Source organism: Papio anubis, chromosome 20 (assembly GCF_008728515.1).
Source record: "Papio anubis isolate 15944 chromosome 20, Panubis1.0, whole genome shotgun sequence".
Lineage (NCBI taxonomy): Eukaryota > Metazoa > Chordata > Mammalia > Primates > Cercopithecidae > Papio > Papio anubis.
The window spans coordinates 11,888,227-11,901,166 of NC_044995.1; the positions used below are offsets into that span (position 1 = coordinate 11,888,227).

Here is a 12,940-nt window from a genome sequence, read left to right on the forward strand (position 1 = left end):
GCACCCCCTAACTAACTGAATGGATGCCCTCTTGACCATGAGAACCCTAGAATAACTTTGGAAGCTGAATTCACCACTATACAGAGGAATGGGAAATCAGACACACCTCATTATATCCCCTACCTCACTGCAATCATTAGGTTTTCTTCCCTAAGGCTAAATAGAAATCAGCCTTTTCAGAAGACTACTAGCTTATCTTCCAAGGTACAGAACAGAGAGAAGATGAGATTATTCATTCCTTCATCCTTCTCTGAGACATCTGCTTTCTCTATTCCCTTTTCCCCTCACGTGTTTACTCTATCTTATGTAAAATGTAGATTTACTGGGCACTAACTAAAGTTTCACATGTCTGTAATCATTTGTCTCACTGCCAACCCTTCTTCCTTTTTAAAGAAAATGTATAATAAATACTAAAACTCCTAAGAACCTCTTTGGAAAAATCAGTCACAGATGCTTCTGTGACTTACATTTTTCTGGATGTGCCTTTAGGCTGGTCCAGTAAACCTCCATGATTTTTGACTTATGCTTCAATCACTCATTTTGGTCATCACTCTCATTTTCAGATAGGATTGTGATTCTTAAAATAAATGGAAAATGTATATCAGATATGAAGTAGTAAGTATTATTAGAATAAAAGCGTTGTACCTTTCATAGGAACACAATCGCTGACTCTACAGTCAGGTAAGATGTCCTCTCTTTGATCCAGAGGCATAGCTTCACCCTTTCAACCTACTTCAGTGCCTCCTGCCATCCTTCCTACAAATTCCAGTCCATAGCCCTAACTGTGTAGTCTGTCTTTCTTCTTCTGGACCAAACATATTGAGGCTTACTAAACAGACTCCAAAGCGTAACTGTATGTGTATTTGAAAAGCAACAATATGGCTGACAGGCATGAGTAGAGACCGAGTGCCTTTATGGTATGGGGAGTCTCTTCGGACGTGTAGTCATTGGGAATTAGCTGTGCTTAATAGAGTCTTAAATAATAAGTTGCTAACATTTCTGTAAATATTCTACACTACACTACAAAAAAATACCGTGTGTTGCCTTTAAGAGCAAGCCAAGCCCCCTCCTGTCTTTGGAGTCGGGGACTCCGTTTCCCAGCTCCCCTGACAGTGCCACTGGGCCTTTATCTGCCATATAAGGACTGATCAACGCTCTAAGAGAAGTCCGGAAGCGGTGTCGAAACTTCATAACCCAGAAGACACTGCAGCGCTCGGCGGCACGACTTACCCAATAAAGGTTTAGAAGGTGACAGTTGCGTGCGTGCGTGCGCACCGTCGGGGGGCGGGACTTCCGTCGTCCTCCTGGTGGTGGTCGTTCTGGTTCTCTCTGGTGTTTCGCTAGGTCCGGCCTATGGCGCTCTCTGACGTCACCGAAGTGACGGAGCGGAAAAGCGCGAGAAGCGGCTTGGTTCCCACCGCGGAGAGGCGGGAGCGAGTCAACTGACAAGCGCTGGGGACGGCGGTGTCCTTGTCTTGCCTTTGTCGCCCCCGCCCCGCTCTTCCCTGACTGGGCTGGCGGAGGCCTTGCTGATGAACCTGACTGAGGTGGGTGCCCCGTCGCAGGCTCCCCCGCCTCCCCGTGCTGAAGCCCCTAGAAGGGGCCCTGCCGGTCAGGCCCCTTGTCCCGAAGAGAGGGGCGTTCCTGTGTGGGGTCCCCGTATCAGCCGGTTTGATGCAGCCTCAGAGCTCCCTTCGGGGACCTCAGGTTCAGGGCATGGAGGCGCTGCCGAGTGCGCTTTGTGGGGGCGCCCGGGGTGTGTGTGGTTTGTGCGGGAAAGAGCGTTTTGTGAATTCTCGCTTGGAATGGCAGCCTAAGCAGCCAGTAACCATGGAGGGTTGTCGAGGGACGGACAGTTGGAGGGGGCAGGTCCAGAGTTCGAAGTTTCAAGTTAGGAAAACCAGGCTAGGAATGGATGGATACAGGGAGACCGGCGAAAAGGCCCTGAGGCCGCTGCAGTAGACCCAGGAGAATTGTGGTTGAGGCTGGACCAGTGACAGGAGAGGGAGATGTGATGAGATTCTTCATAGGCCTGAAGGATAGGGCCGGTGGGTTTTCCTGGTGCTTCAGTTATGTCTGAACAAAGGCAGTGAAGAGCCGTTTCAAGTGTTTTTTTTTTTTTTTTTCTGTTTAAACGTTGGAAAGAATGGAGTTGGGGAAGTCAGTATAAAGAGTAGATTTCCGGGAGAAGATCACAGGTTGGATTTTGGACATGATGGTTCTCAAATGTCTCAAGATGGATATGTCACACAGGCAGGTGGACATAAAGGTATGGAGTCTGAGGAAAGAGATTGGGTTGGCCATACCAGAGGGATGGAGGGCGTGGACTGGGCCGGAGCATGGTCTGGGGATCAGATTGAGTAGGAAGGTCTCGGGGGTTTTCGTTTGTTTGTTTGCATAAATTTAAGGACTCAAGTGGAGTTTTGTTACATGGATATATTGCATAGTGGTGAAGTCTGGGCTTTTAATGTATCCATCGCCTGAATTATGTACATTGTATCCGTTAAGTAATTTCTCATCACCCATCTTTGTCTCATCCTTCTACCCGTTTGGAGTCTCCAGTGTCTGTCGTTCCATACTCTGTGTCCATGTGTACACATTATTCAGCCTCCACTTATAAGTGAGAACATTTGGTATTTGACTTCCCCCCCACCCCCAGGCGGAGTCTCCCTCTGTAGCCCAGGCTGGAGTGCAGTGGCGTGATCTCGGCTCACTGCAAGCTCCGCCTCCCGGGTTCACGCCATTCTCCTGCCTCAGCCTCCTAAGTAGCTGGGACTACGGGCACTCGCCACCACGCCCGGCTAATATTTTGTATTTTTAGTAGAGGCGGGGTTTCACCGTGTTAGCCAGGATGGTCTCGATCTCCTGACCTCATGATCTGCCTGCCTCGCCCTCCCAAAGTGCTGAGATTACAGGAGTGAGCCACCGCGCCCGACCGGTATTTGACCCTCTGTTTCTGGGTTGTTTCATTTAATAATGGCCTCCAGTTCCATCCACATTGCTGTAAAAGACATAGTTTCATTCTTTTGTGTGTGTGCGTGTGTGTGTGTGTGTCCCAGTGGTATTACCTTGTGTATATATATGCCCCATTTTCTTTACCCAGTCATACATTGATGGACAGTTACGTTAATTTCCTATCTTTGCTATTGTGAATAGTACTGTGATAAAAATACATGTATGCTTTTTATATAATGATTTCTTTTCCTTTGGGTAGATACCCAGTAGTGGGATTGGTGGATTTAATGGTAGTTGTATTTTCAGTTATTTGAAAAATCTTCATACTGTTTTCCATTGAGGTTGTACTTACTTACATTCTCACCAACAGTGTATAAGCTTTTTCTTTTCTCCATATCCTGGCCAACATCGGTTATTTTTTGACATTTTAATGATAGCCATTCTTACTGGTGTAAGGAGATACTTTGGTTTTAACTTGAGTTGAATTTGTCTAATGATTAATGATGTTGAGCATTTTTTATATGTCTCTTTGCCATTTATATGTCCTTTTTTTGAAAAATGTCTATTAATGTCCTATGCTTACTGTTTTTTTTTTTTTTTTTTTGAGCCCGAGGTCTCGGCTGTCACCCAGGCTGGAGTGCAGTGGCTGATCTGCGACTCACTGCAAGCCTCCACGCCTCCCCGGGTTCCGCGCCATTCTCCTGCCTCAGCCTCCGAGTAGCTGGGACTACGGCCCGCCACCGCGCCCGGCTAGTTTTGTATTTTTTAGTAGAGGCGGGGTTTCACCATGTTAGCCAGGATGGTCTCGATCTCTGACCTCGTGATCCCACCAGCCTCACGGCTCCCAAAGTGCTGGGATTACAGGCTTGAGCCACCGCGCCCGGCCTATGCTTACTGTTAATGAGGGTTTTGTTGTTGTTTTATTTGTTTGTTGTTGAGTTCTTTGTAAATTCTGGATATTAATACTCTGTCAGATGCATAGTTTGCAAATATTTTATCCCATTTTTCAGGTTGTGCATTCACTTGGTTGATTAGTCTTTTTGCTATGCAGAAGCTATTTAGTTTAATTAGGTCCTATCTGTCTACTTTTCTTTGTGTTGTTTGTGCTTTTGAAGTCTTATTCATGAATTTTTTGCCTAGACCATGTCCAGAAGGGGTTTCCCTGGGTTTTCTTTTCGTATTTTTAGTTTCAGGTCCTACATTTAAATCTTTAATTCATCTTGAGTTGATTTTTGTATATGGCAAGAGTAATTGGTCCAGATTCATTCTTCTTCATCTGGCAATCCAGTTTTCCCAGCACCTTTTATTGAAAAGTGTGTCCTTTCCCTAGTGTACGTATTTGTTGCCTTTCTCAAAGATCAGTTGGCTATAGATATGTGGCTTTATTTCTAGGAACTTTATTCTCTTCCACTGATCTATGTGTCTTATTTCTGCAGTCAAATGCTTTACCATTGAGCTACACTCCCTATGTGCCTATTTCTATACCATTACCATGCTATTTTGGTTACTACCAACTTGTAGTATAATTTGAAGTCAGATGGACTTAATTTGAGGGAAATCTTGGGGTTGTCATTTCAGGTGGGCTCTGTGGTGAGAGAGCAGAGGGCTGAGACTTGGGGGCCAGACCATTGGTGGCTCCACAGACATCATACTCTGTCCAGAAAGGCACAGACCTGGCCTAACAGGGATTCTGGATTGTATCTGTAAAAAGGGAGGCCTGGACTGGGTAAGCAGATAACCTGGGATGGAGGCTGAGGTGTGAGGTGGTTTCGATTCTACATCTGCAGGCTTGGTTGACCCTCAGGGCTACTCTCTGTTGAACAAGAGGAATGTTATTGAGGCTGGTGGAGTAGCTGGGTTCCAGACCAGAGCACTGCTTTTTCCCCTTCTCTACATGTAAAGGCAAGAGGCGATGATCTGCTGCTCCAGCCAAGGTCTCCTGGCAAGCTCACTTTAGAAGATTCTGCAACAGGTAGACCTGTTTGCAGAAGGGACCAGTACCTGACCTGCCTTCTCTTCCCCTCTCTATAACTCATTAACTTAGTAATGTACGAAACACATACTGATTTAAACCCTAATTAGACAGTATCTTTCTAAGTGTGTGCAAACAGGTAGGCAGTTAATAGTGAAGTTATTAAGTTAAATTTCCAAAAGTGGTTCATAATTGGTTTGATGTTAATTTATCTCATTTGCTTTCCATGGGAAAATTTAATATCACATCCTCTAAAATCTTAAGCTAAAAACATACATGAAAATTTCAAAACCCCACTATTTCATTTGTATTGAACACATGTCAAAAGCATTAATTCGTGGACCCTAGCAGCTGATATATGGTATATGCTACTGATGTTTGATACTAACATGAGCCCTGTGAGGGGGCAGCTATTCTTACAATCTATTTACAGATGGGGACACTGAAGCTCAGGTGGGTTCAGTTCTTTTCCATGGTCACAGAGCTGCAGCACTGAGGCCTGAGGAACTTTATGCGATGAATTGAGATCAGTTTGCTCCCAGGCAGAGCAGAAGAGGTGGCGGTCCATCTCAGCCTGTAGGATCCTTCCATGGCTGTCCATTTCTCATGGCCTTTCTCTTCCCTCAGGGTCCCCTAGTGATGGCAGAAACGGACCCTACACAGGTGAGTAGAGTGCTTCCTGCCGTCCGCCCACTCCGGTTATCTCCCAGATGGTTTTGGCAGGTGCCAGAACCTCTTTTCCTGTCTTTCTCTTACGTCTGAAGAGTGGGTGCTTTCACCAGTTTCAGTATTGTAAGTTGGATGCTGGGTTACATGGACTGGTCCCCGTTTTTGAGAATTGATCTGATAAGATATGTTAGGGCCTCCTGGGCACAGGATTCAGAATGTTTCAATGTTTGGAGGAGAGACTGAGCTGGATTTTTGGGGAACTGCAAGTGTCTGTTACATCTGGTAGGAATAGGGAGCAGAGTGGGAGGTGGCTAGAGACACACGAACATCAGGCCTGGAATGACAGCCTAGGTCCTGGGTCTCTATTCTAAGGGAAGTGGGAGGTGGGGAAGATTTAAAGCGAAAGAGGTAGTGATAGGACCCTAGTTTAAGGGACTTCCTTTGGCTTCTGAGTAGAGGACAGACTGGAGGTGAGGGTAATGGCAGCGAGATCTGAGAGGATGCTCCTGCAGAAGTCTAGGTAGATGTTGGTGGTGGCTTGTCAAGAGTGGTCATAGCTTCAGTTTTAACTGGAGCTGCCCACATTTTATGATGTAGAGAGTGAGGGAGCTAGGGAGGTGGGATGGAAGGGGAATCAGGAGTGGCCCTATGGTTTTTGTTTGGAAGCATAGATACTCCATCAGCTAAAATGGGAGAAGTCAGCAGTAGAAGGAATTTTCAGAGTGAGTATGAGGAGTCAGTGTTTATTCAGGCCACAGATGTCTCAGAGACTCCTGGTGGAGGAGTTCAGGTTGGAAACGTCCACACCACAGTGGCTGTCATATGGACCAGGATGAAGCCGTGGATTCAGTTTAGGTGACAGCATCTCTAGGTTATGGTGGCAGTGCTGTTAGACGATAGAGAATTGGAATGGGGCATGAGAACTGGGTCTCTTATAGGGTACCTGTGTGGTTGCAGGGGGGGAATCACTAGACAAATGAGGGAATGGAGTGTTTGTGGGGATGAGTGTATGTGAGATGGTGAAGTATAGGAGTAAGAAAGGCTTCTGAAGGAGAGTGGACATGATGGGGTTGCTGAGGCGGGTAATACGGTGAGGTTGGAGAGTTGCTAAGCATCAGTTGGGATGAGGTGAGGATGGGAGTTGTATTAGTCCGTTTCCACACTGCTATAAAGAACTACCTGAGACTGGATAATTTATGAAGAAAAGAGGTTTAATTGACTCACAGTTCTTCAGGCTTAGCAGGAAGCATAACGGGGAGGCCTCAGGAAACTTACAATCCTGGCGGAAGGTGAAGGGGAGGCACGGCACATCTTCCCATGGTGGGGCAGGAGAGACGGAAAGAATGAAGGGGGGAGAGACACACACTTTTAAACGACCAGACCTCGTGAGAACGTACTGTCACGAGGAAGGCAAGGGGAAATCCGCCCTCATGATCCAGTCGCCTCCCACCAGGTCCCTCCCCTGACATGTGGGGATTACAATTCGACATGAGATTTGGGTGGGGACACAGAGCCAAACCATATCAGGAGTGGAAATGTGGAGGTCAGTGCACCTGGGCTTGGAATGAGGTTTTGGTGGAGAGTGATTTTCCTGGGTATGGGCCAGAGTGTGCCATGAGGCAGGACACAGCTGAGAGTATGTGAAGTCCTCACATGGTTTGTTTGGGCACCTGACAGTGAAGTGAGAATCAGGGCGATGTGGGGAAACTTCAAAGCAGGACTTTGGGCTGCCCCCAGTGCTAGGGGACTTTGGTGTTCTGGGACAGGCCTGGGAGTGAACTGGATGCTGAGCATATTTGCCGTGCACCACCTGGTTTCCGTGTGCAGAGTGGCCTGTTACGAGGTGAAGGAAATGCCTGTGGTGTGGGCTGGGAGGTGTCTGTGGAATTGACAGGAGTGGAGGTGTGAGAGCTGGGATTGGAGTGCTGACCAAAGACTGATGTTTAGGCAGGAGAAGTGTGAATGGAGGCCCCAGGCTCTGCCCCTGGTAGCTCAAGGGAGGAGGATGAGTCTGAGTTTGGTTGTCTTGGGAGGCAAGATCTGGGTGACTCCATGGAAACTGGCTGGCGGGAGACAATGGATCCCCCCATGGGAGGCCCACATTCTAGATGGTACTTTTCTACCTTGTCCTTCATGTGGTTTCTCTGTGTGCTGGACACGGCGGCCAATGGAAATGGGGAGAGAAAAATCACTCATGCCACCTGGATGTGGTGTCTCTTCCACACTGGGAGGGTGTGGAGGAGACTGAGCAAGGAATGGAGGTAAAGGGGAGAGGAGTGAGATCCTGGAGAGAGAAATGTAGCAGTCATTTCACCCATAGGGTTTTAATTTATGGATGTGAGTGAGTGATGCCAGGGACAGGCCAATGACACTGAAAGAAGATATGTATTCCTTGCATTTCCCTAAGGAGGGTGCACACCACATAACACAGGGCCACATGGTGAGGCCCCATATTTGGTTAGGAGGAAAATTGGAGTGAGGGGAAAGTTTAGTTTAGTCCACAGACGCTGTTGGGGTTTCCAAGGAAAACAAGGCAGGGCTGGGTGTCAGGATAGTTTGGCTAGTTTTAGTAATTCCAGGACACGTGGGCTATTGGGACTGTCCCTAGTTGAGCAGTACCTGTCCCTGGGTTGATATAGAACATGGGAAATATTGGCTGGTTTGAGAAAGTTAGAGATGGAGGTGGTTCAGGATATGTGCCCAGGATGGTAGGGGAGATGGAAACACATTTGGCTGTTAGTTTGGCCCTGTGTTTAATGGGTGGTAAATATAAGTAGAAACTAAATAGAGAACGTAAGTAAATACAGCTTGAAAAGAAGCTGCTCATGTATTCATCTTTCCCAATTTGGCAGGGCCGTGTGGTCTTTGAGGACGTGGCCATATATTTCTCCCAGGAGGAGTGGGGGCACCTTGATGAGGCTCAGAGGTTGCTGTACCGCGATGTGATGCTGGAGAATTTGGCCCTGTTGTCCTCACTAGGTAAGGCCCTCACTCTTGCCCAGTGTCCCGGTTTGGGCTGTGTTATCTCACTAGGTAAGGCCCTCACTCTTGCCCAGTGTCCTGGGTTGGGCTGTGTTATCTCACTAGGTAAGGCCCTCACTCTTGCCCAGTGTCCCGCTTGGGCTGTGTTGTCCCTTTTTACCCAAAGGCAGCTCTGCGTTTCCCACAGTGACACCGTGGGTGCTGCTTCTTTTCCCTGTTTCTTGGCATATATGCTGTGGGAGGCAGGGCTAGGCTGTGTGTTCTATACCCCCTTTTTCCTAGCGTCCCCATCGCTGCTGCTCTGAAGCTTACAAGAAAGGGCTCAGGAACCCAAAATGTTGAATTTTGCATAGAGACCCCACCAGCCTTGTCTGCCCCTGATCAGGTTACTCTGTGCAAACACATGAGACCTGTGTTCTGTTGTCCCCTTTCTCTCACTGCTATTTCTTGGTGCCTTCCTGTGCTTGGAATTTCAGGCACTGCCCTGGTCACTATTTTTGGGGACTACTGGGTTAATTGTGCAGGACACAGGACTCTTATGTGAAGTTCTTAGGATTGTAGAATGTGGGATGCCATGGGCTCGATCTCTCTGGGCATGTGCTGTTTACTCTTTTTCTCTTTCCCCTAGAGAGGGCCCTAGGCACCTGTGAGGGTGGCTAGTACTTCAACAATGGCATTGGAGGCTCAGGGACATGGTCCTGGTGCCTGGAAGTTGGGAAGAGGGTTGATGTCACAGCTGGGGTCAAATCACCCTGGGAACCTGTCCTGTGCCCACCATTGTGTGCTGTCAGGGCCACTGGCCACAAATTTCTACCTTTTCTTCCCCATTATCATTTCTAGTATGATTGCTGGCCCCTGCACCTCCAATGCCCCACAGTCTGTACTTCTGGGGCCACCACCCCTCACCCATTCTTTTCCACTGCTCCCTTTGAATGCCTGCCAACACGTGACCTGTATTTAAGGTAGCGTGAAGTCTGCATGTATCCGTGAACACCAGCTCCTCTGTCACAGTCTGATCTCTCTGGGTTTGGAGAGAACCTTCTACACACTGCTTTCCAGTCTCCAGCAACCATGGCCTGTTGATGGCTGTGTGCAGAGGAGTTAGTTGGAGATCCTGCCTTCTCTCTCTGTACCGTATCCCTCCTTTGTATGCTTACCATCATCAAGGCTCTCTCATTATGGGCCCTCGCCAGGCCCAGTCCTGCATAGTGGACCCTCCTCTCACTGGCCTTAATGTCCATGATGTCCCCAGTCCCATGGCCTTATTTGTGTGTGTGCCTGACACACATTGTGATGGAGCCGCCTTCTCCACCAGAGTCAGCATGCACTTCACCCGCATTTCTGTTCTGACAGGTTGTTGGCATGGAGCTGAGGATGAGGAGGCACCTTCACAGCAAGGTTTTTCTGTAGGAATGCCAGAGGTTACAACTTCAAAGTCCTGTCTGTCCACCCAGAAGGTCCACCCTAGTGAGACATGTGACCCACCCTTGAAAGACATTCTGTGCCTGGTTGAGCACAGTGGAATTCATCCTGAGCAAGACATATATATTTGTGAGGCAGAGCTTTTTCAGCACCCAAAGCAGCAAATTGGAGAGAATCTTTCCAGAGGGGATGATTGGATACCTTCATTTGGGAAGAACCACAGAGTTCACATGGCAGAAGAGATCTTCACATGCATGGAGGGCTGGAAGGACTTACCAGCCACCTCATGCCTTCTCCAGCACCAGGGCCCTCAAAGTGAGTGGAAGCCATACAGGGGCACAGAGGACAGAGAAGCCTTTCAGACTGGACAAAATGATTACAAATGTGGTGAATGTGGGAAAACCTTCACCTGCAGCTATTCCCTTGTTGAGCACCAGAAAATCCACACCGGAGAAAGGTCTTATGAATGTACCAAATGTGGGAAATTCTTTAAGTACAGTGCCAATTTCATGAAACATCAGACAGTTCACACCAGCGAAAGGACTTATGAGTGCAGAGAATGTGGAAAATCCTTTATGTACAACTACCGACTCATGAGGCATAAGCGAGTTCACACCGGAGAAAGGCCTTATGAGTGCAGCACATGTGGGAAATTCTTCCGGTACAGCTCCACATTTGTTAGACATCAGAGAGTCCACACTGGAGAAAGGCCGTATGAGTGCAGGGAATGTGGGAAATTCTTTATGGACAGCTCCACGCTCATTAAACATCAGAGAGTTCACACCGGAGAAAGACCTTATAAGTGCAATGACTGTGGGAAGTTTTTTAGGTATATCTCTACACTCATTAGACATCAGAGAATTCACACTGGAGAAAGGCCTTATGAGTGCAGTGTATGTGGGGAATTGTTTAGGTACAACTCCAGCCTCGTTAAACATTGGAGAAACCACACTGGAGAAAGGCCTTACAAATGCAGTGAATGTGGGAAATCATTTAGGTACCACTGCAGACTCATTAGACACCAAAGAGTCCACACGGGAGAAAGGCCTTATGAGTGCAGCGAATGCGGGAAATTCTTTCGTTACAACTCCAACCTCATTAAACATTGGAGAAATCACACTGGAGAAAGGCCTTATGAGTGCAGAGAGTGTGGGAAAGCCTTTAGCCACAAGCATATCCTTGTCGAGCACCAGAAAATCCACAGTGGAGAAAGACCTTACGAGTGCAGCGAATGCCAGAAGGCCTTTATTAGAAAGTCTCACCTGGTTCATCACCAGAAAATCCACAGTGAAGAGAGGCTTGTGTGCTCCATGAATGTGGGGAATTCTTTAGCTAAAACTCCAACCTCATTAAACATCAGAGATTTCACAATGGAGAAAGTTTGCCATTGACTGTTGTAATTGGGTAGTAATGTTATATAAATTCCACATTTTTATGCAACTAATCTCCAGAACATTTTTCCTCTTGCAAAAAAAGTAAAATGCTGGACCCATTAAGAACAACTCATTCCCCTTCCCTACTTCCCCAGAAATGTCTCAACTATATTTCTATACTCTATGTCTATGAATTTGATATCTATTGGTACCTCATGTAAGTGGATTCATACAGTATTTATCTTTTGAGACTGGCTTATTTCACTTAGGATAAGGTCTTCACAGTTCACCCACGTTGTATAATGTGTCAGAATATCCTTCCTTTTTTAGGTGAAAAAATATTCTGTGCTATTTATATACTACATTTATTTATCCATTCATCTGTTAATGGATGCTTGGGTTACTTCCACCTTTTGCCTATTGAAATAATGCTGCTATGAAGATGAGTATACAATTGTCTATTCAAGATTCTACTTTCAATTCTTTTTTTTTTTTTTTTTTTTGAGACAGTCTTGCTCTGTCACCCAGGCTGGAGTGCAGTGGTGTGATCTCCGCTCACTGCAAAGTCCACCTCCCAGGTTCATGCCATTCTCCTGCCTCAGCCTTCTGAGTAGCTGGGACTACAGGTGCCTGCCACCACGCCTGGCTAATTTTTTTTGTATTTTTAGTAGAGATGGGGTTTCACCATGTTAGCCAGGATGGTCACAATCTCCTGACCTTGTGATCCACCTGCCTTGGCCTCCCAAAGTACTGGGATTACAGGCGTGAACCACCGTGCCTGGCCAGATTTCTATTTTTAATATTTTTGAGAAAATTTTTTCCGTAGTACCGGTGCCATTGTACATTCCCACCAGCAGTGCACAAGGATTACAATCTATATATATCCTCACCAACATTGTTCATTTTCTATTTCTGTTTTTTGGGTTTTTTTGTTGTGCCTTTTGTTTTGGATAGCAGCTATCCTGTTGGATGTGAGGTGGAATCTCATAGTATCTTTCATTTTTATTTTGTGAATGATTAATGATGTTGAGGATCTTTTCATGTGCTTGTTAGGCATTTGTGTATCTGGAAAAATATTCAAGTCTTTTTTTCCATTTTTAATGGGACTCTTTGCTTTTTGTTGAGTTGTAGAAATTCTTTATACATTCTGGATATTAACTCCTTACCAAATATATGCTTTTGACATATTACCTCCCAGTCCTTTGGTTGCTTTTTTGCTCTGTTGATTGTGTCCTTTGACGAAATTTTAAATTTTGATGTACTGTTGACTCTCTCTGTCTCTGGGTTCTGTATTCATGGATCGAAGCAACCATGGATCAAAAGTATTTGGAGCATCCATGGATTGCACTGATCATTAATCAGAAATATTTGGAAAACAAAAAGGGTACTTGGATCTGTACTAAACACGAACAGACATTTTTTCTTGTCATTATTCCCTAAACCATATATTATAATAAATATTTACATAGCATTTACATTGTATTCGATATTATAAATAACCTAGTGATTATATAGGAAGATGTGTGTAGGTTATATGCAAACTTTATGCCTTTTTATATGAGAGACT

At 46.2% G+C, this 12,940-nt stretch overlaps 1 protein-coding gene across 6 annotated transcripts; it reads left to right on the forward strand.

Moving 5' to 3' along the window:
• The first annotated feature begins 1,279 nt into the window (after nt 1–1,279).
• ZNF548 (zinc finger protein 548) lies at nt 1,280–11,875 on the forward strand. 6 transcript variants are annotated; one of them, XM_009195449.4, is made up of 6 exons: nt 1,281–1,547; nt 2,146–2,269; nt 4,534–4,681; nt 5,555–5,590; nt 8,449–8,575; nt 9,932–11,875. In XM_009195449.4, exons 4-6 carry the CDS (start codon nt 5,567–5,569, stop codon nt 11,389–11,391), a joined length of 1,611 nt encoding a protein of 536 aa, XP_009193713.1. In that variant the 5' UTR covers nt 1,281–1,547; nt 2,146–2,269; nt 4,534–4,681; nt 5,555–5,566; the 3' UTR covers nt 11,392–11,875. The 6 variants fall into 6 exon arrangements, with proteins under 6 accessions (XP_017808233.1, XP_009193713.1, XP_009193710.1 ...); XM_017952744.3 differs by lacking the exon at nt 4,534–4,681 and having other exon boundaries at nt 1,280–1,547; XM_009195446.4 differs by lacking the exons at nt 2,146–2,269; nt 4,534–4,681.
• The last annotated feature ends 1,065 nt before the right edge of the window (nt 11,876–12,940 follow it).

What these genes read in the sequence shown, in the direction of transcription:
- ZNF548 (XM_017952744.3), top strand. Translation starts at nt 2,213, where the DNA reads ATGATGGTTCTCAAATGTCTCAAGATGGATATGTCACACAGGCAGGTG. An exon ending in CAGAAACGGACCCTACACAG is followed by an intron (nt 5,591 to 8,448) that starts GTGAGTAGAGTG and finishes CCAATTTGGCAG; the next exon opens with GGCCGTGTGGTCTTTGAGGA. An exon ending in GGCCCTGTTGTCCTCACTAG is followed by an intron (nt 8,576 to 9,931) that starts GTAAGGCCCTCA and finishes CTGTTCTGACAG; the next exon opens with GTTGTTGGCATGGAGCTGAG.